The sequence below is a fragment of the Helianthus annuus genome, chromosome 8 (assembly GCF_002127325.2).
Source record: "Helianthus annuus cultivar XRQ/B chromosome 8, HanXRQr2.0-SUNRISE, whole genome shotgun sequence".
NCBI lineage: Eukaryota > Viridiplantae > Streptophyta > Magnoliopsida > Asterales > Asteraceae > Helianthus > Helianthus annuus.
Window position 1 is genome coordinate 119,813,658 of NC_035440.2, and position 24,476 is coordinate 119,838,133.

The following is a 24,476-nucleotide window of genomic DNA, read 5'->3' on the forward strand; positions in this document are numbered from 1 at the left end:
TTGGTACAACCCATGCATAAATATCAAAGTTTTTTTAATACTGTAGCAATATGTTATTGTAATAATGTATTGCATTAAAGGCTTGTATAGTGTATGTAATACCGAAATCAATCAATGTTTAAAATCGTAGAAATGAATGTCGAATGTGTACTACACACTAGTTCTCTTTAACATCTTAACTGTGTAAAGGTATTTTGGCATGCCTTCTATACGCTAGCATGACTACCAAAGCAACAAGTTGAGATGAGTAAAAACATACCACACTTAAAACAAGTTATATAATGTCTAATTTAATAAGGTAACGGTGATAATATTGTGATAATAATAATAAAGGTGGTTAAAACTTAATATGATAATGATACATGCAAGATTTATTATATATTTCTAAAGTAGGTACAATCATAATAAACCACAAAGTTTTTAAACTTAAATCCAATTATGATCTAATTAATCATATATTAAAATTTATAAATGTATTCACCATTTATGTAACTGCATATTTAAGCATATTAAAATAGATGTATTAAAAGTAGATAAAACATAAATGTGATATTAACATATCATTAATTCATAACATATAATATTAAATATTTAGAATGCTAAAATCATGAATATGAAAGTCAAGTGGTAATTAAATACGGCTAAATGGAAGGCCACCAATCAACTAAATTTAAATAAAATCAATAAATTCACTCAAATTAATTTCATAGGCTCATGTTGCTTCGATCGATTTATCAAAACGTTTATGTGTTAATCAAGATTTAAAGAAGGGAATATATAAGGGAACCTATTTTGTATATCTATTTTAAGCCATTTATACATCTCTACGACTTATCTATAAACAATTCAAAAGAAAATATTTTTTTAACTAAATTTGTGTAGTCGAATCCCATAGCTTGAATTAAATACAAGAACCAAATATTGAAACAAGGTATCAAGTTTTAGTTTCTTAAAATCAGTATTCCAAAATTAGTTTATTTTATAAACCATATTCATTCATCAATTGCATTCAGTAATCAAAGTAAGATAGCAATAAATCACATAACATGAAAATCAACTATATGAAATTTGATGTATAACAACTACCATAAAATTAATTCATGATGATAAATTTGATGAATGACAATTTATTATATTTAGTGGATGACAATTAACCTAGATAACGAATGGTCACTAAAATATGATAAGTATGAAATATATTTAAAACTTGTTGATGGTTGACGAATCCACCGTTATATTAAATTAAATGTTGAGACAAAATTTATTACGGAAAACATTATGTAATATTGAAAATAAAAGTTAAATAAATATCTGAATAAATAAATAAACATAGCAATATAAAGAATTAGAAAGTTATGTAACCGACTTTTAGACAACGTGTTCCAGTTACCGACAGTTCTCACCGCATCAAAATCATTTGTTTTCGAATACAAAATTAAATCTATATTTTGCAGATAAGGATATGGTTGTTGGAAAAACATTATTTAAATCTATGCATTACCACTTTAAACACATATAGGATCGAATGATACCTGTTTTGCGATTCAATATCGGTACCTTTTGCATAATGGTTAGATTGAAAGCAAACAGTGGCATGGTGAAGCGTCCAGCGATGGCTTGTAACAATGGCTGCTCTAGAAACTTACATAATGCGATTCAACTCCATAAACAACTCGTGCTGATAACGTGTTGTAAAACAACTAAACCTAATAGTAATATAAGGAGAAGAATAAAAGAATGAGGGAATGTAAAATCTTATTGATATATCATACAAATACAATAGCTAGTATTTATAGGGCTTGACATTAATACAAATACATTAAAGGGGTGGGAATTAAGCATGTGGAAAGTCACCTCATTCATAACACTTTTTAACTTCTTATTTATTAATTTGACAGTAAGGGTATTTTTGTCATTTCATACGCACCTAACACAAAAAACTAACACACATCCACATCAGGGACTATCCTTGAACGAAATTCAAAAAATTGGAGACTATAGGTGTAATTTTAGAAAGTTAGGGACTAAAGGTGAAAATTAGACAAACCACAGGGACTATCCGAGCATTTTTCTCTCAACTTTTCATGAAAAGTCTATATCAACCGGTCGTTATTCCTCTTCTTGGGTGCGGTGTGATAGGGACTTTTTTTTTTTTTTGAAAAGTAAACTTCATTCACAACCAGCCAACCCAAATCGGGCCGACCAAAAAACAGACAAACATTACATATTTACAAAGGAAATCCACTCCTCCCAAGAAATCCCTTTATACTTAGATCTATGAGAAAACCATAAAAAACCTAGCGCCTTTATTTCACTAATAATCCTATCGATCCTAACTGGATTACTAGAAAAAATCAGCCTGTTCCTAGCACGCCAAATGCACCAACAAGATATGATAATAATACCGTGCACCGCTTCCCTCTTCTTGGACGAAACCGAGAGACTCTTGTGAAGGCGGAGAAGGTCTTTAATAGAGAACGCAAAAATAGCCGGGATCCTGCACCACGTGCTAACCATGTTCCAAACAATCGAGGAGACGAAACACGAAGAATATAGATGATCTACTGTCTCTTCAGCGACTAAACACAAAGGGCAAATCGGATCCTCTTGAAGAATATTCCTCTTCCTTAGCGCAACCTTAGTAGGAATTTTCTCCATCTCCGCTCTCCACAAATGGATGTTACATTTATCGGGCACCCAATTACTCCATTTCATAACAAAATTTTGACTAACCGGCCTATCCAAATAACACAGACTCTTCACAGATTTAACAGAATAAGTACCTTCCTTGTGCGGAGACCACCTCCATTTATCTTCTTTATCGACTAAACGAACCGACCCGATCAAGCTGCAAAGTTGTTGCAGATCTGCTAAGAGAATATTATCCACCAAAACCGATTTCCAATGCCAAGAGAACACTGAGCCCGAACCGGAACGACGAACCCTATCCGCTACAAAACATTTTTTCTCCGCCTCCAATCTGAACAATTCAGGAAATCTCAGCCTCAGAGGTTCAGCAATGATCCATGAGTCTAGCCAAAACTGAATTTTTTCTCCGTTTCCGACGTCTCCCTGCATGTAGTTCCTGAGAAAATTACCTCCGATTTTAGTGCGGATCAGAACTTTGACAATGTTACTCCAAACACCACTCAGCGATTTCTTAAACGGGAACCCTTCCCAACCAATCCGATTAAAGTGTAAGGCAGCAATGATTTTTCTCCAAAAGCAATTAACTTCATTTTTATAACGCCAGCCCCATTTTGATAGGAGCGAAATATTCACTTCCGATAACTTGTTAAGACCCAAACCCCCATCCTTTTTGTGCATCGAAACCCGGTCCCAAGCTACCCAATGAGTCTTCCTGTCTTCGATAGAACCGCCCCATAAAAACTTTTTAATCATAGACTCCAAGTCTTGTATCACCTTCTTAGGCGCTTTGTATAAGGAAAAATAGTAACAAGGAAGACTCTCCATAACGGATCTGATAATAACAACTCTGCCACCAATAGAAAGCAAGTTCGATTTCCATTTATCCAGCCGACTTCGAAAAATATCGTACACAGGTTGCCAGTTGCTAATACGGTTCATATTCGCACCCACTTTAAGCCCCAGATATTTGAATGGAAGAACATCCGGTTTACAACCCACCTCACTAGCCATATTGTTGATGTCCTCCTGCTCCACCCCAATACCGTACAAATTAGATTTTTCAATATTAATTTTGAGACCCGAGCATAAGAAGAAGCACCGAAGCACTCTAACAATATTAGTCACTTCCGTCTTGGACCACTCTCCCACCACTATAGAATCATCCGCATACAAAAGGTGCGTAATAACTGGCCCATTATTAGGAGTAGCAATGCCTTTGATCAGTTGAGCATTTCTAGCACTATTAAACATACATGAGAGGGCCTCCATAACTACAAGGAAAAGAAACGGGGATAGCGGATCTCCCTGTCTCATACCTTTCTCACATCTAAAAAGAAACGTAGGGGCTCCGTTGACAAGAACGGACGAAGAAGCCGACTTCAGAATCCCCAAAACCCATTTGCACCACAAATTAGGATAGCCCATTTGATTAAGGATACTAATAACGAAATTCCAATTTACATTGTCGTAAGCCTTTTCAAAGTCGATCTTCAGGAAAAACGCCTTCATTTTACTCTTTTTGATCCAAGAAATGAGCTCATTGATGATAAGCGGACCATCCAGGATGAATCTACCTTTTAAAAAAGCGGATTGAGAGTCAGAAATCACACTGTCCAGAACCAACCTCATCCTGTTAGCCAAAACTTTAGAGATAACCTTGCTAATAACCCCGACCAAATTAATCGGACGATAATTGTTTAGGGAAACCGGATCGGGGATTTTAGCGATAAGAGCAATGAAAGACGCCCCACATCCATCATTAATCACACCGTGCTCGTAAAACCACGCGAAGATTCTAACAAAATCTTCTTTGAAGATGTCCCAGAAATGCTTGATAAATCTGAAATTGAAGCCGTCAGGCCCTGGAGACCGATCATCCCCACATTCAAAAACAGCATTTTTAATTTCCACTTCAGAGAACTGCTCTACTAACAAAAGGCTGTCGGCATCCGAAATTTTTGAAACTGAATATGGAACTTAAGCAAAATTTAGGGACTTAAGCAACCAAATATGGAAAATGCATACAAATACTCAAAGCTTACACAAAATTTGAAACTGAAACCGAGACAAAAATCTGAATCGAAACCGAGAATTTCGAGTTTTGACAAAAACCGTCTTTTTTTATCACATCAATTTAAAAAAAAAAACAAACTAGGTCACATGTGAGTTATGTCATAGCACATAGAATTCCATTTTACATTTTACAATGTGTCATTTTACAATGCGCGGTGACCAGTTTTCCTCCCATCCATCCAAATTGCATATACCACTCTACAATCTTCAAAGTTATAAAAATAGATAAAATAAAAAAGTAATAAAATGAAAAATCAATAGTTTCCAAATATTTTCTTTTTAACGGCAAATTTGATCCATCTCCTCTAAACAATAATACATATACACTAATTCAGAAGAAAACCAATAAATTTAGAAAAATCCCTTAATGTGGAAATCGAACTCAGAACCTAATGGTCTCTAAACCTTATTACACTAGGGATGACAATGGGTCGGGTTTAGGTAATCTCAAACCCAGTTAGATAAGCTTGTCCCAAACCCGTCGGGTTTCTAGTGGGTAAATACCCATCGGGTATACCCACGGGTTTTGGGTAAACCCGTTAATTTAAAAAAATTGCCCGTGTGTTATACTTGACTCAAAACCCATCGGGTATCTATCGAGTAACTAGTAATTAGTTACATTCAATATTATCACTATAAAAATGTATGAAATAACTACAATGTATACGAAATAAAATACTTACGTCTATAAAAATGGATGTATCATATATATACATATTTAAAAGTATAAAAGAAATTATGTCGGGTATATAATCGGGTTACGGGTAAATGAGTACAATTTATCGGATAGTGACACCCCTAATTAAATCCTTATTACATTTCTTTATTTATAAACCCTAATCACCACTCTCACCACCAACTGTTCCATTACAGCCGCCATTGACACTCAAATGGCTCACTTGCAGGTCACTTCATCTTCAACAAAACCGCTAGTTCACGCCCTAAACTCAGGTTAATCATCTCCACATGCAATACAATCGATTATTTCCGTCAATTGTATGCTTCCATGCGATTTTGTTTTCTGATTGTTATTGTTCGTTCGATATACGATAACAGATTGTGTTGAAATTTGTTATAGAGTGTAAATTAGGAGCTAAAGAAAGTGAGTTTCGTGGAGTTGCGTTTGTTCATCGTAGCAATAGGAATGTTTCTCTGACGTGTAAAGCTAATGTTCAAGGTACCTTTGGATTGAGTTTTACCAGTTTTATTTTGTATTTTTTAATTGTTATTATAGAAAACAATGGTTGATTGGTTTGAGCTTTAGGATGACTTGTCAGATTTGCATGTGAGAGTTGTTGTTTATATGATTTTTTTTTTTTTTTTTTAAATTTGCAATTGCATTTGAGACTGTTTAATGTGCCCTAGAGTCTAGTTAAGTTAATAATTGCCTTGGTTTTAGAGAGCTCTAGGAGGCGCTCAGGGGCGTCTAGGCGAGAGCTTTACGTATGCGAGTGTGTTAACCAAATATAAGTTTTATGTACAACCTGAGGCTTCTTTTACATTGTAGTCTTTTTATCAAGTAAACATAATATAGTTTTTTATTTTTTTTTTAATTTCTTTTGGTTGTTTTTTACATATCAGCATCCTTAGACCTTAATTTTGACCAATGTTGACTTGGATGTGCATGAGGTGTTGTTCAGTTCGCCTTGCGCTTTAGACGAGCTTTTAAAAACCAAGCTCTTAGCAGATTGTTTGTTTAAAGGCTTTGTTGAAAATTGGATTGATCAAAGGAAATGTAAATTCCTAGAGAGAAAAAGTTAGTGGGAAATTGTTTTTTCAAGAAGTGTATCTTAACATGTGCTCATGGGACACATTGTCCCAGTATATATATATATATATATAGGATTAGGTTCAAGAGTGAACACTAGTGTAGCTTGCGAACTGAGTGAACTAATCCTGGCCATACATGTGTGTAGATCAATGACCAGGATTTGATGTTGAAATACACTAGTGTATTTTACGATTTGATGATGAGATACTGACCATACACGTGTGTAGATCAATGGCCAGGATTTGTTCACTCAGTTTGCAAATAAACTAGTGTTCACTCTAGAACCCCACCCTATATATATATATATAGCGCCAGGATCATTTCAGAACCACAAATATTTACAGAACTCCTAATAAACAATCTTTTTATTTATATATTTTTATGTTTAGGATAATTTTATCATTTATTATGTGTATTTTTACGATTACATACATGTTAAGAGTAATTTTATCATTTTTTATATGTAATTTTATAATCACACATATGTAAACTAGTTTTTTTACATATATGTAATTAGTTGACACATATATATAATTTTGGCAATTAAACATATGTAAACTACTTTTAACATGTATGTAATCAAAGAAATACATATAATAGATGATAAAAAGATCCTAAATACAAAAGCTTATATATAAAATGATTGTTTATTAGGAGTTCTGAAAGTTCTGTAGTTATTTAGAATTCTGAAATGAACTCAACCCTATATATATATATATATATATATATATATATATATATATATATTATTTTTTCAAGTAGGATCCTGGACATACTAAATGCATCTTAACATGTGTTAATAGAGCATACATATCTGTATTATTTGATATATGTGTGGGACTCTAATATATGGAATTTGCTTGGTGAACAGAAATTCGAGCAGTAATGGCGAGTGATAAAGAAACAGATGCATCAAATGCTACCAAGGGAAGAGGTCTACGTGGCAAATTGAACAAAGTTGTTCTAGCCTATAGTGGTGGGTTAGATACCTCCGTAATTGTTCCTTGGCTCAGGTACAATACTAAATCGAGATCTGTTATTCACAGAAAGAATAGGAAAATTGTCTTAATCTTCTTTTGGGTCTTTATTTTTGCTTCACAAGATGCAGAAAATACCTTTAAAAAAACTAATTATCATCATTTATGTACATGCTCATTCGATGTCTTCATGTTGCGTGTTGATATAGCTTTTGCAAATTCTACAACAATGTGAACACGTTTTGATGTTTGATTCATGGATTTACCGTGTTTGTTATTGAATACGTGAATGTATATTTTAGTTAGCTTCTGGTTTTGCTTCAAATGATGATCATACTGCTTTACTTCAGTTAATTTTATTTATATACATGACCTTGTTTATATCTGTAGTGCATTGGAGGAACTAACTTTGCCTTTAATGTTGTAGGGAGAATTATGGCTGTGAGGTTGTATGCTTTACTGCAGATGTTGGTCAAGTAAGTTATCTAGTGTGCGTGACTGAGTTGTAAACCATCAACTGGCTTCTAATTGCAAGCAAACCGTCAACTTTGTGTAAATGCCCAAAAAATTACTTATTAAAAAAACTGCTTAAATTATTAAAACATGCAAAACACAAGCGATTTTAGGCACCTACGTTCTACATGTCAACTGGTTTGTCTAAAATTATTCATTTTGCAAGATTGGTGGTTATTGTGAAGAATACAAAACAGTGAGTCTCTTGATTGGGTGCACTTAGACCATGCGGTGTGGGGATCGTCCCCCACCGGCGCCGCACGTCCCGCTCCGTCGCACACCGCCCCCCTCCCTCCGTCGCGTCGCTGGCGTCCATCTGCGGACGTTGGAGACGAGCCCATTGATTGGCTGATGGTGGGCCCCCTTAGTTCTTCTCTCTCTCTCTCCTTTATTTTAAATTTCGGGATAAAAACGAGTGAATAGATATGATTTATGTGGAGATGAGGTTTATCGCTAAAGAAACGGACCGAAAAAGCGTGGAAACGGGTTCCGGAGTTGCCGGAATTGTCGCCGGAAAAACCGGCCGGATTATGTAGAAGATGAAGGCACATGTTTGGTTTTGAAAGTTTTGAAATTTTACATAATTGGCCCCTTACTTAATAACATATTTAAAATGGTTTAAGCTTTGTTTTGTTTTTGTTTTTTTTTCTTTTAAACATAAACATAATGTCTTGTATAATTGATGAAGATTAGTTTTTTGTTATTGGGTAGTCACGACACCCTTGGGTAGTCCCCCTTTGGATGGTCCTTCATCGAATGTGACGTGGCGCCTATGTGGCGGATAGTCCCCAAAGGGACTACCCAAACCATACCCTATGGTCTTAGTTGTGCGATCTTATTTCTTTTCAGACTAATAACTTTGGAATGTGCTAGTGATGGGCCCTGTATATGGTTTGACTCTTGTTATTTATGTTAACTTGTTTTATTACTTGTTTTAGGGGATCTCGGAATTAGAAGGTCTGGAAGCAAAGGCTAAAGCAAGTGGAGCCTGCCAATTGGTGGTGAAAGATCTGACAGAAGAATTCGTAAAGGATTATGTATACCCGTGTTTGAGAGCTGGGGCAGTTTACGAAAGAAAGTACTTGTTGGGTACCTCCATGGCCCGACCCGTTATTGCTAAGGTAAAGCCCAAACAAATAGTATTATAATAAATATTTATAAAGATCCAAATTCTATTCTTAATGTGCATCGTCACAGGCAATGGTGGATGTGGCAAAAGAAGTTGGAGCGGATGCTGTTGCCCATGGATGCACAGGAAAGGGAAACGATCAGGTATCATACTTTTCAGACAGATTGATATAATATAAGTGTAATTATTTTTTTTTTCATTTTTTTGTGTTTTTTTTTCGAATACAGGTGCGGTTTGAGCTGACATTCTTTTCTCTCAATCCTGATCTCCAAGTTGTGGCTCCGTGGAGGGAATGGGATATAACAGGTAGGGAAGATGCTATTGAATATGCCAAAAAACACAATGTTCCCGTCCCAGTCACAAAGAAATCCATCTATAGCAGAGACAGGAACCTGTGGCATCTTAGTCACGAGGTATGTTTTGCTTCATTATTACATGTTAAGAGCTGGCAATCAACACGTTTACTTATGAACGCGTTGATTTGGGTTGTGTTTTATCTCAAACCAGCCAAATAAAAAAACTTAGCTAAAAAGGAACTGGTTAAAAAGACATAATTTACTTATTATAGGACGACCGGACTTGGCCCGGCGTGTGTTGTCCCAAACTAAACAATGTCTGTTTCAACCTGAAATGTTTTGGTCTAGGGATGAGTTTTTTCCCCCAAATACCGGGCCCATACCCGTACTGATTTTAGGTATTCGGAACATGTATCGGTACCCAGTTTAATTCATTTCGGTATTCGGTACTTTCCGAATCGAAACAGGTCCCTGTTACCGAATTTTATATAGAACTTTAGAAGTTTTTTTATATTATATTTTGTTTCGTATTATGTTTTCTATGGTACTCGTATCGATTTTACCTATTTGGTACCCGTATCGCATTGGTACTCATACTGGTTTTATCTATCTGGTACTCGTTGATATTGGTACTCATGCCGATTTTACCTATTTAGTACCCGTACGAGTGCTAAAAAATAAAATAAAAACAAAGTGGTACCAAAGCGGGTACCATACCGAAATGCCTGTATCAATACTCGTACCGCACCAATATATTCGGTACAGTATTTGGTACCCGGCTTTGTTCATATTCGGTACCGGTACATGTACAGGTAATGTACAAATCCCATCCCTATTTCGGTCCATTACCCAACCCACCCATTTTGGCACCTCTACCATATATTCAAAGCTTTGTTTGTGGCAGACAAAATGACTCGTTTGTTTATTTTATTTGCGGTATCGAAGGGGGATATCTTGGAAGACCCTGCGAACGAGCCCAACAAGGATATGTACATGATGTCTGTTGACCCAGAAGACGCACCTGACAAACCCGAGTAAGTTCTATTTGCATTATAGTCCTTTTGTTGATAAAGGTTTTGATTTAAGCATTATTTCAACTGCTTTACTCATATATGGGCTCATTATGTTTCAACACATTGCTGGATAACTTTCTCATCTTTTTAATCCTATTACATCAGGTACCTTGAAATCGGTATTGTTTCTGGTATCCCAGTTTCCATAAACGGGAAAGAACTCTCTCCCGCATCTCTTTTAACCGAGCTAAACGACATTGGTGGCCGCCACGGTATCGGCCGAATCGACATGGTGGAAAACCGTCTAGTCGGAATGAAAAGCCGCGGGGTGTACGAGACCCCTGGCGGGACCATCTTAGCCGCCGCGTGCCGTGAGCTCGAGTCACTAACTCTCGATAGAGAAGCCATCCAGTTCAAAGACATCATGGCTCTCAAGTATGCCGAACTCGTCTATGCGGGCCGGTGGTTCGACCCACTCCGTGAGTCCATGGATGCGTTCATGGAGAATATCACTAAAACCACTACGGGTTCGGTGACCCTTAAGTTGTACAAGGGTTCGGTCATTGTGGCTAGCCGGAAGAGTCCGTTTAGTCTGTATCGGGAGGATATTTCGTCTTTTGAAAGCGGGCAGATCTATGATCAGGCTGATGCTGCTGGGTTTATTAAGTTGTATGGGTTGCCTATGAGGGTTAGAGCCATGCTTGAGAAGGAGCAGGGTAAATTGTGAAATGTTGTTGATTAGGGTTCTTGTTCTTGAATTGAGAAACTTTATGGGGTTTAACCACTGAATAAATATCAGATTGCTATGTTCCAAGTTACTATTAAGTATTTGAGTTATGAAATTATTGTTTCTTTTTAAAATAATCTTGAAAATTATTTGTATACTTTCATTTAAGTACTATATTCATAGAACCATTAACATATCATTTAAGTAATTAGAGTTAATTACTGTTTCCGTCCCTGTGGTTTGTCAAAAATCACAATTTCAGTCCATTAGTTTAAAAATTGTGATTTCAGTTCCCGTGGTTTCACTTTCGTAACCATTTCAGTCCACCTCGTAACCATTTCAGTGTCTGTACTTAACAAAATAATAGATTGAAATGGTTACGAAAGTGAAACCACATGGACTTAAATGGTTACGAAAGTGAAACCACAGGACTGAAATCACAATTTTTAAACTAATGGAATGAAATAGTGACTTTTGACAAACCACATGGACGAAAACAGTAATTAACTCTAAAAATTATTTTTGTACTTTCATTTAAGTACTATATTCATAGAATCATTAACATATCTATAAATCGGTTAGTAAATAATATAGTGTAGTGTATTCATCGGTGAATAAAATAGTTTTTAAATATTCAATAGTTCTAGGCTCTCATTTTGACTCGTTTTTAGTTTGACATGTTAAAGCTGCTCTTTTTGCCGCATCTAAAATCGTTGGCGCTTTTTCATATAATTTAACCTCCAAATTAACATCGCATTCTATCAAAATATGGGTATTTTTTTTAGACATACACAGTCTAGGTTGGCGATTCTAATACTACACGAAAAATGACCAGATTTTGTTTGTTATATTTGACTCATTTAATAAACATGTTGAGTTCAGGTTGACCTATTTAATTCATTTAACCAAACAGGGCAACCCTTTAATCTGGTTAGGTTCTGATTTGATCCCAGACAAGCGAAAACATGCATGCCATAATCTGGAGGTTTTGCAATTTCAACGATAGTCTTGTCGCTGAAGAAGACGCCTAGAGATTAAAAAGACCTTAGCATCCCATCTGGCATCTGGGTTCAAAGAATTTTAGACAAATAATAGAGCACATCAAAATAGATTTGTTATTAGGCCTTAGGGTAGGGGTGAGCAAAAGGCAAAACCCGACCCGAGAACCAATCAAACATAAAATACAGAACCGATTCACTACCCTAAGGTTTAACCATGAGGCATATGGGTTATATCTTGAACCAACTCACTAATTTTTTAGAAAAAAAAGTGAGTTTATTTTTTCAGCTCATGTAATAGCCAACATAACACGTGTCAAAAAGAACAAGTGGAGACCATCGGCCCGAACAATAGAATAAGCAACAAATGAGTGTAGTCGTTGTAAAAGTGTGTGGGAGCAGATAATAGACCAATGAAAAAAAAATCTTTTTACAAACCTTATACTATAACCATTGGTTTGGAGCTTTTCAATATAGAAAATTCTCTCCAAAAATAGGCGTATGCCACTTAAAAGTATGCCACTTAAAAGCAGCAAGCACACGGTATTCTTTAGTAAAAGGCGAAAGAATAGTTCGCTCTGTGCTTACTGGCATGGCTGCGTGCTTTTCAACATTCTCATCTGCTTGCTTAAATATTGAGTTTCACTTCCTCTGTTTACACTATGCAGTCGATGTGGGACGGACTTCATTTCATTTTTTATTTTTTTATTTTATTTCATTTTTCATCATGTCCCGTTGTAGTAGTTAACGTGTGGGCAAATGAAATGCCGATAAGTCCTTTTTCGGAACATACAAATCTATCTATCGGCTAAGAACTGAAGAAGTGATTATTGGAGAAAAGAAAATCTTTTTTTTTTTCAAAGTTGGAATTTGTTCATATAGTTTAACCTACAAATTAACATTGCATTCCATCAAAATGTGGATGTGGAGCACTCTTTTAAATCTGAATGATATCAAGGGTAGTTCTTGATACGACACAAAAATAATCAAGTTTTAGTTGTCATATTTAACCTGAACATGTCGAGTTCAGGTTGACCGTTGACCTATTGAACTCGTTTTAGTGTTCAGGTTGACGTGTCTAATCCGTTTAACTAAGCATAAATTTTTTAAAGGTCACTAGAGAACCGTTGATTCTATAAAGATGACACTGCAGCTGTTCTCAAGTCGAGACTAGAAGCATTCCATAAACAGGCTGAACCGGTTTGTCTTCGTACATGCTGTAGTGGCATTCACTTCAACCCGTTTACTTTTTCAACGGTCAATTTTGTGTTTTTTTTAATGTATTTTAGGTCAAACGGGTCAAATTGAAAATTTTGGGTAAAAGGAGAACAGATCCGACTAGTTGAAATCCTTCCAAAGTGTATTTTTAATAATTTCTATACCAAAAATTAACGTGTTATTTGCAATATGCGTTGTTTTTAATCATCACTGCACTGCATTTTGGTTTGGATGAGTTTCACACCATCTGCATACTCCAATCAAGCGATGTGCGACGGACTTTAGCTTGTTATTTGCAATGTGCGACGGATTTGCAATATGCTGTGGCTAAGGTCGACTACTCACCGCCGCCAGCCCCTTGGCTCTCCCAGATGGGCGGAAACACGACCTCCACCCGCCCGAAGGCACGACAGTGGAATAATCGGTAAAATCTCGCCTCCCATCCAAGACGAACCGGCGCCACCCGTATTCGCCCTTCACCTGGATGCCGCAGAAAATAATGGGGAGAGTGGGAGTCGAACCTGGGTCACAAGGAACACCAAATCTTTTCGCAACCACTCCACCACTACATCATTGGCAACTCACTATATCTTACTAGCAGCTCACACTCGGTTCAAAAATGAATAATGAGCAACTTTTAGTTTGATAACAGTTCAAACAAAACTTAGATATTTTTAAAAACAGATGGTACAAAAAAAACAATTTTTCACAAACTTTATAATAAAACATTGGTTTGGAGCTTTTTTAATATAATAGAAGAGGTTCTTCAAAAAATATGCGTACCCCACTTGAAAAAGCAAGCATAAGGTATTCTTTAGTAAAAGGCGAAAGAATAGTTCGCTATGTATAGCAAACGTGCTTTACAAGCACCTGCTTTGTTTAAAAACTATTCGATGTGGGACTGACTCTATATCCAACTTATCCTTTTTGGCCCTGAGTCCCAGGTTATTTGCAAATATATATTGATGATATAGAGCATATTTACACGAATCAGTTTGATACTTTATATCCAAATTTATTTACTCCAAATTCACAGCGACTTATGTTTCAAATTGCATTAAAAACAGAAAACATATAATTATAGTTTTACATAATTTGTATAATGAACAGACAAATAAATACTTTCAAAGCTTTTACAAATTAAACATTGGTTTGGAGTTCTTCATTAGAAGAGACTCTCCAAAAATAGGGTATGCCACATAAAAGCAGCGAGCACACATTATTCTTTAGTAAAAGGCGAAAGAATAGTTCGCTCTGTGCTATCTGTGTGCCTTTTAACATTCTCACCTGCTTGCTTTAAATACTGAGTTGTGATCTAATCAAGTTGAAGTTCATCCAACTTATGTCTATTTCCTCAAACCTTAAGGAATCATTATTAGGAATAAGAGAAAGTTTTTGTTTCAAAGTTATAAGGGGGCGTTTGGTTCGAGGAATGTTTTGGAATTTGTGTAGAAATTTGAATTTGAAGGAATTGGATTTGGAATTTAAACATTCCAGTTGGAATTGGAATCTCAATTCCATTTTTGTTGTGTTTGGTTGTCAAATGCTTCGTGTCGGAACGCTTCGTGTCGGAACGGTGTACGGGTCGAAACGCTTCGCGTCGGAACGGTGTACGGGTCGAAACGATTCGAGTTGAAACGGTACGGGTCGAAATTGGGTTGAATGAAACGGTTTGAGTGAAACGGTACGGGTCGAAACCGTTCAGATCGAAACGGTAAAAGGTCGAAGATTCCAATGAATTTACTTTAATTCCTTCACATATAGGAAGGTGACGTGCAATCGCGGTACACGCAAATTTAATCCAAATTACAACTAGTAGATAGTGGTAAATGGGTATCGAACTCAGGGAGTATGTGGAAAATGTGTTTATGTTATAGCTTTGTGATTTAACTACAATTATCCTAAAATGCAGAAACTAAAATTCAGAGTTGATTGTTTTGGTTTTAAGAACTAATATTAACTAATTAAATTGCAAATCAAATATTGGTTTTGTAAACAGATTAGGAACAAGCGACCATCCTAGATTTCAGGTTTTAATCCACACTAATGTTTATGCTTAACTAGAAAGAACCACATAGACATGGCTCGTGATTGATTATCTGTTTGTGATGAAAGGGAACTAAATACTCGGATTACAAAATGCGAGGTTGTTACCCGATGATCAATTGACAATTATCCAACCCTAATCCCTCCCATGATATCTCAATTGCCAAGGGCACCAAGAACGTATGGTTTAGAATTATAAGCAAACAAAAATCAATACTTTACAAACAAACATTCAATCACCATAATAACTCAAACAAACATTCAAAGTTATTATTCTAGAAATTCAAGCACAAACATAGTGTTTCAAAAGCAAACCTTACATCTAGGATGATCACCAAAAGTTTAGCTACGCATGACTTGGTACATCATCTTCACACAACGATTAATGTTCATACGAATCGAAAACACAAACCAATTGTTTAGAAATGTTTGGAACCAAGAAAAACTAGCCAAAATCGCCCCAATATGCAGAGAAAACGTCCAATCATGAGATAATGTGAAAAGGCACCGCAAAAACTGTTTAATAAGGCAGTTACAAATTCTCCGTCATCTCCACCGTAAATTACGGTACCACCGTAAATTACGGTGGACCAAAAAGTGTTACGTTAAGATGAGCCTGTGGTACGGTGGGAATTTGACATGTTTCAGGGCCACCGTAATTTACGGTGGAGCCCTGAATGTTGGGTTTTGTTTCTTCTTTCATTCCATGCACGACTCGTTCATCTCCAAACCATCCAAAGCTGCGTTTTATTCCTTTTTAGCTCCCGAACTGTACCTGAAACATAAGCATTCGTAGTTATCTAATTCAAGATAATTACACGATCAAGTGAAGGATAAATTCGTCTTTTAACATCATTAAGGGTTGTCCAATGGACCACCCGTCACATCCCCACACTTAACCGTTGCTTGTCCCAAGCAACTCACCAAAACGTTTTCAAACACGTGATCAATGTAAACCAAGCATAAACATGTAGTCCTTTAACTAACCCTTTCTTAACACCCAAAATAATGCACCCCTCACTATGTCTCTCCTCTCGGCAACAAGTAAGCACTAGCAACTATGAGCTAGACACACAAGGGCTAACGGGCGGTTGCACAACTACAAGCTTGTACCTAAATCGATCCTTCTCCTAAAACGTGTCAAACATGAATGCAAATCAAAGGGACTTTTAAGGTTGTAACATGGCTAGGTGTACGGGTAGGAAATGGAATATATATGAAGTAACGAAAACTTAACCCGGACTTTTATTACACGATAAAATAAACAAACAACTACAAGCTTAACTACTATGTACAAGACAACTAAACATCACTTTTTTTTATTTTTCATTGCTTTTTTTTTCTTTCTTTCTTTTTCTGTTTTTTCTTTCTTTCTTTTTTTTTTTACATAGCATTCAACATAACATCAAATAAAATTACATACTACTAAACAATTACTAACACTATAAGACCGGGTCAAGTTGTGTAAATTTTTAGGTAACTAGCTAAGGGGTAACAAACGATAGGCTTTTAGGCACAAAATTGGGCAACTAAATGTCCAAACCCCCGCCCCTCTCGCAACCATGCTCATATATATAACTTATGAGGTCCAACCCCCCAAATCCCACACTTACACACACTAAAAACGAGGCTACCTAGATGCCCTTATCCTTTTCGCATTCATATCCAACTAAGGACTCAAACCGTATCAAAGCACAAGTTCTAATGCACCCCCATCCGTTGCCACTCTCATCAAAGATAAGTATTATTTATTTACATGTGTGGCTTCAACTCTCACCAAGAATAAAGGGGTATTAAGGGTTGCCGGTGCATCATTTGGGGTTAATCCAAGTTGTTTCAAATTTTCACATTATTTCGCTTGATTTAAAATTTTTTTAAAATCTCAAAAATTCCCCTCATCCCCACACTTGGGATACATTGACCCTAATATATGGTTTTGAGAGGCTTTGATCACTTGAACTTTTCAACACCAATACAAGCTCAACACTCAAACCACAAATTTCTTTTTGGTATTTTTCATTTTATATTTTTTTTCTTTTAAAGACATAACACCACCAACTCTACCAACCCAAATCATAACAAAACAAACTAACTCCACCCATCCACCCGACCGAAGACATAACAAAATAACACATATTCACAAAATATACAAAAAAAGAGCACGACCTGACTAGTAGTAGCGCGGTTGAGGCGGTCCGAAAATGGACGACATCATCTCGTTCCATTCTCCAAAAGCGAATGCACCGCTACTACTTCCACCTTGTTATGGAGCTCCTTGTTGTTGTTGTCGCGGATCAAGCCATTGTGAATGATGGAGCGGCGGGGTTGGATATGATACACTACCATCGTAGGGTGGTAAAGATGCATAATCCACTGGAGGTGGATCAACAACCACGAGCCGCCCGACATGCCAATCCGCATGCATCCTTCTCGCTTAGTCATCTTCATACCGGTTGTTCATCTCTAGCTCATGGGAGTAGGTGTGTGCACGATTCCATGCTTCTTGATGATCGAAGTTATGCTTCAAAGACCGCTCCATACTAGCACTCATCATCGTTTGTTGATCAAATAACGTGCGCTCCGAACCCGACCATGACTCAAAGATAGGTGCCGGAGGACGTTGGTTCTCGATAACTTCTTGCATCGTGCCGTCATAAGCCCAATTCGGCTCATAGGAACGCTCCGTGTAATCTTAAAAAGCACCACCGTGTCCTCCACTTGGGCCCCCTTGGCCCACATTCACATTCGCACCACCATGAGGTTCATCCACATAATCTTCATCACCACTTGGAGGTTCCGCATCACTTTCCGGTTCGTCCTCCTCTCCCGGTAGAAGAACTCTCGCATCAACTTTCAGTGCTCGCCATCGCTGACCCTCCGACTTGAGTTTATGATACCTTTCCGACTGGGTGTAAGTCCACCCGATACCCATCTTCTGTAAAGTAAAAGGCTGATGCCTTTTCGGGTGTCCTCTATCCTCTGACGTAATTGCCTTAAATTGCTTCATCAATCCCGTGATAATCCGGCAATACGGGACAATATCTCTCCCCAACTTGTTTCGACAAATCCAGAGATGGTTTATAATCAAGTATCGGATTGGAAAACGTGGAGACCCATTGAGTAATGAATAGAGAACGGGTACTTCCAGGTACCTCACTTGCTCCTTATCTCCTCTTCTCGGTATGACATTCAAAATGCAAATGGCTAACAACAACTTCGCTTCAATTTTCAAGTTCTTCCGGTACAAAACTCCACTATAAGTACCGGGCAAGAACAACGCCGCTAACATATCATTCCAACGAGGATGCTTCTCCGGTTTTACCAAAAGGTCATCAAGACTAGGAATCATGTAGTCACGAGCCGGAAAACTGTCGTACCTTGCCAAATTTCGGAGTGTATCAAAAGACATCTCTACCGGAATCCCATTCACCTCACCCGTTAACTTCATTTGTGACGGCTTCTCGTATGTATTGCACTTGAGGGTTGTCATCCATTCTTGGATTTCATCCATGAATAAATTCTTGCTATCCTTATCATAGCAATTGAGAGCCGCCTCCCATCCTAGGGCGCGGAATTGATTAAACACATTGAATGGCCCAAACTCCACCTCTCGAACTTCCCTTTCACAAAGAAACGCAGCAGCCCTGTTTTTCAACCGATTCATACTGTCGTGAAAAAGTGTCGGTTGCCAATGCTCCGGCTGCTCATCTAACGGACCCGACTCCTATTTTGGCTTGTTAGCCGGATCCAAGTCTACCATCTCTTCATCCTCGCTTTCACTTTCACTAACTCTACCCAAATATTGTCTTTTCTTCGGTTGTACTTCCGGCTGTTTGCCTTTGCCTTTAGACGAAGAAGATGAACTAGCTCCCGCTCTTTCCTACGTTCGTACCATTTTCCTACACACATAGCAAAGCAAACAACACAACCAAACACAAAAATTAGACCCTTCTCTCCAAAATATCCCCACACTTGCTTGTTACTATGGTTGTAGATGTTAGTGAACCAAAAATTTTTATAAATCATTTTCAAAAAATTTGGGCATGGTGTCTCTACAATGTAGAGATTCCCAAAAGTTCACTACATTAATCATCAAACCCACATCTACAAACCATAACAATACTCAAGTAACTATTTTCATAACAATATCTAAGAACAAGCAAGTGGGTATGAACAAGTAATACTAATAACCTTCTTTCTCACAATGCATCAACAAAACATAGAAAATAAACTTCCATACCTTTGTTTGAAGATGCTAGAAACACAAGTGAAGCAAGAACTTCAAAAACCCCCAAAATTTTCGGACCTAGGGTTTGTGATTCAGACCAGAAAACTTCATTTTCTCACAAATCTCTTGGCAAAATCAGCAACTACGTGAAAAATTAGTCAAGATAGACCTAGATTTCACTTGATTTGGTCAAGAATTGAGAGAGATATGAAGGATTGAAGCTTGAAGCTTGAAGAAGGTTATGGAGTTTCTTAGATTTGGTGGGGCAATAGAAAGTGATGGATGAGAACGTTTGGAGGAGAGGAATGAAGGAAAACGAGTGGATGGAGTTTAGTTCACGTGACTTGTGATTATTATTATTATTATTATTATTATTATTATTATTATTATTATTATTATTATTATTATTATTATTATTATTATTATTATTATTATTATTTATGTAATTGCAATTCCCGAGCCGACCCAACAGATTTCCAGGTCTACCGTAATTTACGGTCTCCACCGTAAATTACGGTGGAACCTGGAACAAAATCCTCACCGTAACTCAGTACATTTTCACCGTAAAGCCCCAAACTCTTCATTGGCCACCGTAAATTACGGTACCACCGTAACTTACGGTGGTACCTGGGCATCTCTGTTTTGCTTAAAAACGCAGTTTTTACATGTCTTTTTATATATTTTTCAGTTTTTTTCAATTTTTTTTGTGTTTTTAAAATTTTCAAAAACATATAAAAATTACCCTACCCCCTCAAAAGTCCCGTGTTGTCCTCAACACAATGTTAGAGCAATTCGTGACCCGAATGTCCCCACACTTCTTTCAAACACGGATTTCAAGCAAATACGGTACTTGTGCAAACTATATAAAACAAACAAAATGAAATGCTAACTATTTACACTACCAAACCTAGGCCTTTTATGGTTGTTCTTCATCGACCGGGCGTAAGATGTAGCCCACTTTGTCTAGCTCCAAGTTGTTAATGTCGTTTCCTTCCAAGTACGGCTTCAACCGATGACCGTTCACCGTTTATTGTTTATTCGTTTGCTCATCTTGGATGTCTATATCACCAAACGTCCCAACTCGCCGAACGACATACGGGCCCATCCATTTGCTTTTGAGCTTGCCCGCAAACATCTTGAGTCTTGAGTTATACAACCAAACCTTTTGACCCACTTCAAAGGTTTTCTTCCTCAATTTTGCATCATGTACTTTCTTGAGCTTGTCTTTGTAAGCCGATGCACACTCATATGCCTCATCTCTAAGTTCTTCGATTTCACACAACTGCAACTTTCTCATTTTTCCCGCTTCATTATAATGTGCGTTTACCGTTGTGATTACCCAATATGCCTGATGCGCTAACTCCATTGGCAAGTGACAACCCTTTCCATACACCATCCGGTAAGGTGTTGTGCCAATCGGAGTCTTGTAGGCCGTTCGGCATGCCCACAATGCATCGTCTAACTTGATCAACCAATCCTTCCTATCCGTACGAACCGTCTTCATGAGAATTTCTTTTATTTGACGGTTGGAAACTTCGACTTGTCCACTTGTTCGCGGATGGTAAGGTGTGGCAATCCGGTGATTCACACTATATCGCTTCAATAATTTCCCGAAGTTAAAGTTCTTGAAATGTGACCCTCCGTCACTAATAATGACCCTCGGAATACCAAAACAGGAGAAGATGTTGGATTGAACAAACTTACAAACAACCGAGTGATCATTTGTCCTTGTTGCAATGGCTTTAATCCACTTAGAGACGTAATCCGCCGCCACCAAAATATATAGAAAACCATTCGAATTCGGGAAGGGGCCCATAAAGTCAATGCCCCATACATCAAATATTTCTACAACCAAGATTGGTTGTAATGGCATCTCATCCCTCTTCGAAATGCTTCCCATCTTTTGACAATTCACACAGTTCCTTGCAAACTCACAAGCGTCCTTGAAAATTATGGGCCAATAAAACCCACATGAGAGAACCTGATAACCCGTTTTATGCCCGCTAAAGTGACCTCCACATGCAGATGAATGGGCATGAGTCAAAATTTCCAACACTTCAGTTTCGGGCACACACCTCCTAATGACTTGATCCGGCCCGATCTTGAAAAGATCCGGTTCATCCCAAATATATTGCTTCACTTGGACCATAAATTGTTGTCTTCGCTTCTTGGTCCAATGATTTGGGATGGCACCCGTGGCTAAGTAATTTACGTAGTGAGCGTACCACAGTGCAACAAAAGTGGAAACGGCTAGAAGTTGCTCATCGGGGAACCTCTCATTTATCTCACTAATATCATCAATTCCTTCCACCGGGATCCGAGACAAGTGATCCGCCACGACGTTCTCACTTCCCTTTTTGTCTCGGATCTCTAAATCAAACTCTTGTAACAACAACACCCATCGAATCAAACGGGGCTTGGCGTCTTTTTTCTCCATCAAGTATCGAACCGCACTATGATCCAAATATACCACAACTTTGCTCCCCCAAATATACGAGCGGGACTTATCCAAAGCATACACCACCGCTAATAATTCCTTCTCGGTTGTGGTGTACTTCAGTTGCGCCTCGAATAAAGTTTTGATTGCATAGTAAACTACCACCGGTTTCTTATCAACTTGTCGACCCAAAAATGCACCAGTTGTAGTGTCGCTTGCGTCACACATGATCTCGAATGGCTTTGACCAATCCGGGGTTGCAAGATAGGAGCTTTGACCAAATGTTCCTTCAAAACATTAAAGGCTTGCAAACACTCATTAGTAAAATCAAAAGGAACGTCTTTTAATAATAAGTTATGTGACAACTCGTAATTCGAACCTACTTTATGTAATGTTACGTGCTTACGTGAACTATGTTAATTGAATTAATGTATGAAGGTTATGTTTTATTGTACGTGAATGCGTGTATATGCAACCAAACCGAACCGCACGACACTACACTCAACCGCACAATTCATCTGGGCTTTGCACTTGTGCGCGGACCCTTAGGGCAGCCCAAGTGGGTTCGGCCCATTCCCTTAGCCGATTTACACAGGAGATGTTGTAAACATCTCACATTTTTATCAAAACACACACAAGTTGCAAACCCTAGCTCTCTCTCGTCTCTCTCTCGGAACCGACGGCACCAAGACCACTTGTTTGGATCAATTCTTGTTTACCATCTTCTTATCGGTTAGTATTTTGTTATTGTTTAATTGTTGAATGATGATGTGATATCATGCTTGGACTATATCCATTAGGAATGTATGTGGTATGATAAGCTAGAACCGATTTGATGATGCTTGTTAAATTATTGATAATGTTCAAAAAAAATCGGATTGTCCATGTTGTATGAAGACCGAATGGATACATGTAATCGGCCTGTATGTGTGTTTTGGAATATGCTCATGTAATCGGATGTTATGTCATAGATTTGAGTCTTAGAATTAATCGGCTATGAAGTTGTTAATCAAATGATCCGGTTGCATATTTATGTTGATGATGAATTACTGTTCTTGTTGATGATGATTTGAATAAGTGAAACTGTTGAACATGGTGCTTGATCCGATTTGTGAAACCGATAAGTTGTTAGCTGGATTTACGGAGTAATTGTTGCTGTTTAACCATGGAAATCTGTTACACACCTTGTCTCGACAAGAGATTGCGATTCGAGAATTCCTAGTCTCGACTCGAGACCATAACACCGGCACAAAACAACACAACTCGAGACCACGGTTGCGGGTCCGGTTGCGACTCGAGACCGTGTAGTCTCGGCCAGACCAAGATGACCCGAGAACTCCCTGTTGCGACTCGAGACTTCGAGATCAATATAACCCGAGACCGACTAGTCTCGACTCGAGATTGCTAGTCTCGACTCGAGACCGAGAACATGCATACCCTGTTGTAGGACTGGCCCACTGTTACCAGCCCAATTGATTGGGCCACGTATTTGGACTTGCTTATGTGAAGTTACTGTAGAACTGCCATGCTTAAACGTGAACATGATGATCAATGCTTGTACACAACTTGTTACTATATGTGCGGAACATACGTGCAATGCTAGTGTACGAATCTGATTGGTATGATAACTGTGATAGGACGTGGTTGATCACTTTGTAGCTTAATTGAACTGTTGTGTATCATACCGAGCAATCCCAGGTGAGTTCATTGCATTTCTCAAGCATGCGTCCCGGTGGTTTGGGACAACTAGTAACCATGTGGAAGGGAATTTTGGGTAAACAGTTGAATTGGGTAAACAGTTGAACACGGAACAAACCAGTATCGGATTGCCTGTAGGGCAATGGGGTAATTAGTTGATAGCGCTATTAGGTGGGAAACCTCACACCGGGCCGTAAGGACGGGCGTGAACTAATTATCTGGGCATCATTACCAATGCTTGGTTAGAAGCATTGGGGTTGTTAAGGGGCACACTCCCCGGATACATATGGGCACACTCCCTAGGGTATCTAGCATGAGCAACATCGTATCGCAACGTTGAAACGCATTAACATATATCTGGTAACAAAACACGTTAACAAAACTTTGAACTCACCAGCGTAGTCTGACACACTTGTTTGCATGCTTGCAGGTCGTTAGGGTTGGAGACATGGACTTGCTATCTGGGAGTGCTGGAGTGGTCATGGATCGTGGCTTTTGATTAAACAGTTGACTTGGTGGTTTTGAACTTTAAACAATTGAATATTATTTCACTTATGCTTCCGCTAAACATATCTTTTGGATTTAACGTTGGTATTAGACTTGCTTGGTAATTAATAACATGTTTTATTTAAATGTTTATCATTGGTTCAATGTGATTGGTGGCTCAGACTCTGATGCGTAACACGCCTCGCGGAGTCTCCGC

General features: G+C 37.8%; 1 protein-coding gene, 2 non-coding genes and 1 pseudogene across 4 annotated transcripts; 1 reads left to right on the plus strand and 3 right to left on the minus strand.

The window, feature by feature from the left end:
- The first annotated feature begins 5,540 nt into the window (after positions 1-5,540).
- Positions 5,541-11,282, plus strand: LOC110873272 (argininosuccinate synthase, chloroplastic). 2 transcript variants are annotated; one of them, XM_022122206.2, is made up of 9 exons: positions 5,541-5,673; positions 5,801-5,899; positions 7,365-7,506; positions 7,898-7,946; positions 8,922-9,104; positions 9,181-9,255; positions 9,340-9,525; positions 10,354-10,442; positions 10,587-11,282. In XM_022122206.2, exons 1-9 carry the CDS (start codon positions 5,613-5,615, stop codon positions 11,146-11,148), a joined length of 1,446 nt encoding a protein of 481 aa, XP_021977898.1. In that variant the 5' UTR covers positions 5,541-5,612; the 3' UTR covers positions 11,149-11,282. The 2 variants fall into 2 exon arrangements, with proteins under 2 accessions (XP_021977898.1, XP_021977899.1); XM_022122207.2 differs by lacking the exon at positions 5,801-5,899.
- A 1,327-nt stretch (positions 11,283-12,609) lies between these two features.
- Positions 12,610-12,744, minus strand: LOC118481341 (annotated as a pseudogene).
- Positions 12,745-14,110: 1,366 nt separating this feature from the next.
- LOC118481345 lies at positions 14,111-14,225 on the minus strand. The gene has a single exon (XR_004865552.1). It is a non-coding gene; the product is annotated as a U5 spliceosomal RNA (small nuclear RNA).
- A 295-nt stretch (positions 14,226-14,520) lies between these two features.
- Positions 14,521-14,636, minus strand: LOC118481342. Its single transcript, XR_004865549.1, has one exon. It is a non-coding gene; the product is annotated as a U5 spliceosomal RNA (small nuclear RNA).
- Between the last annotated feature and the right edge of the window lie 9,840 nt (positions 14,637-24,476).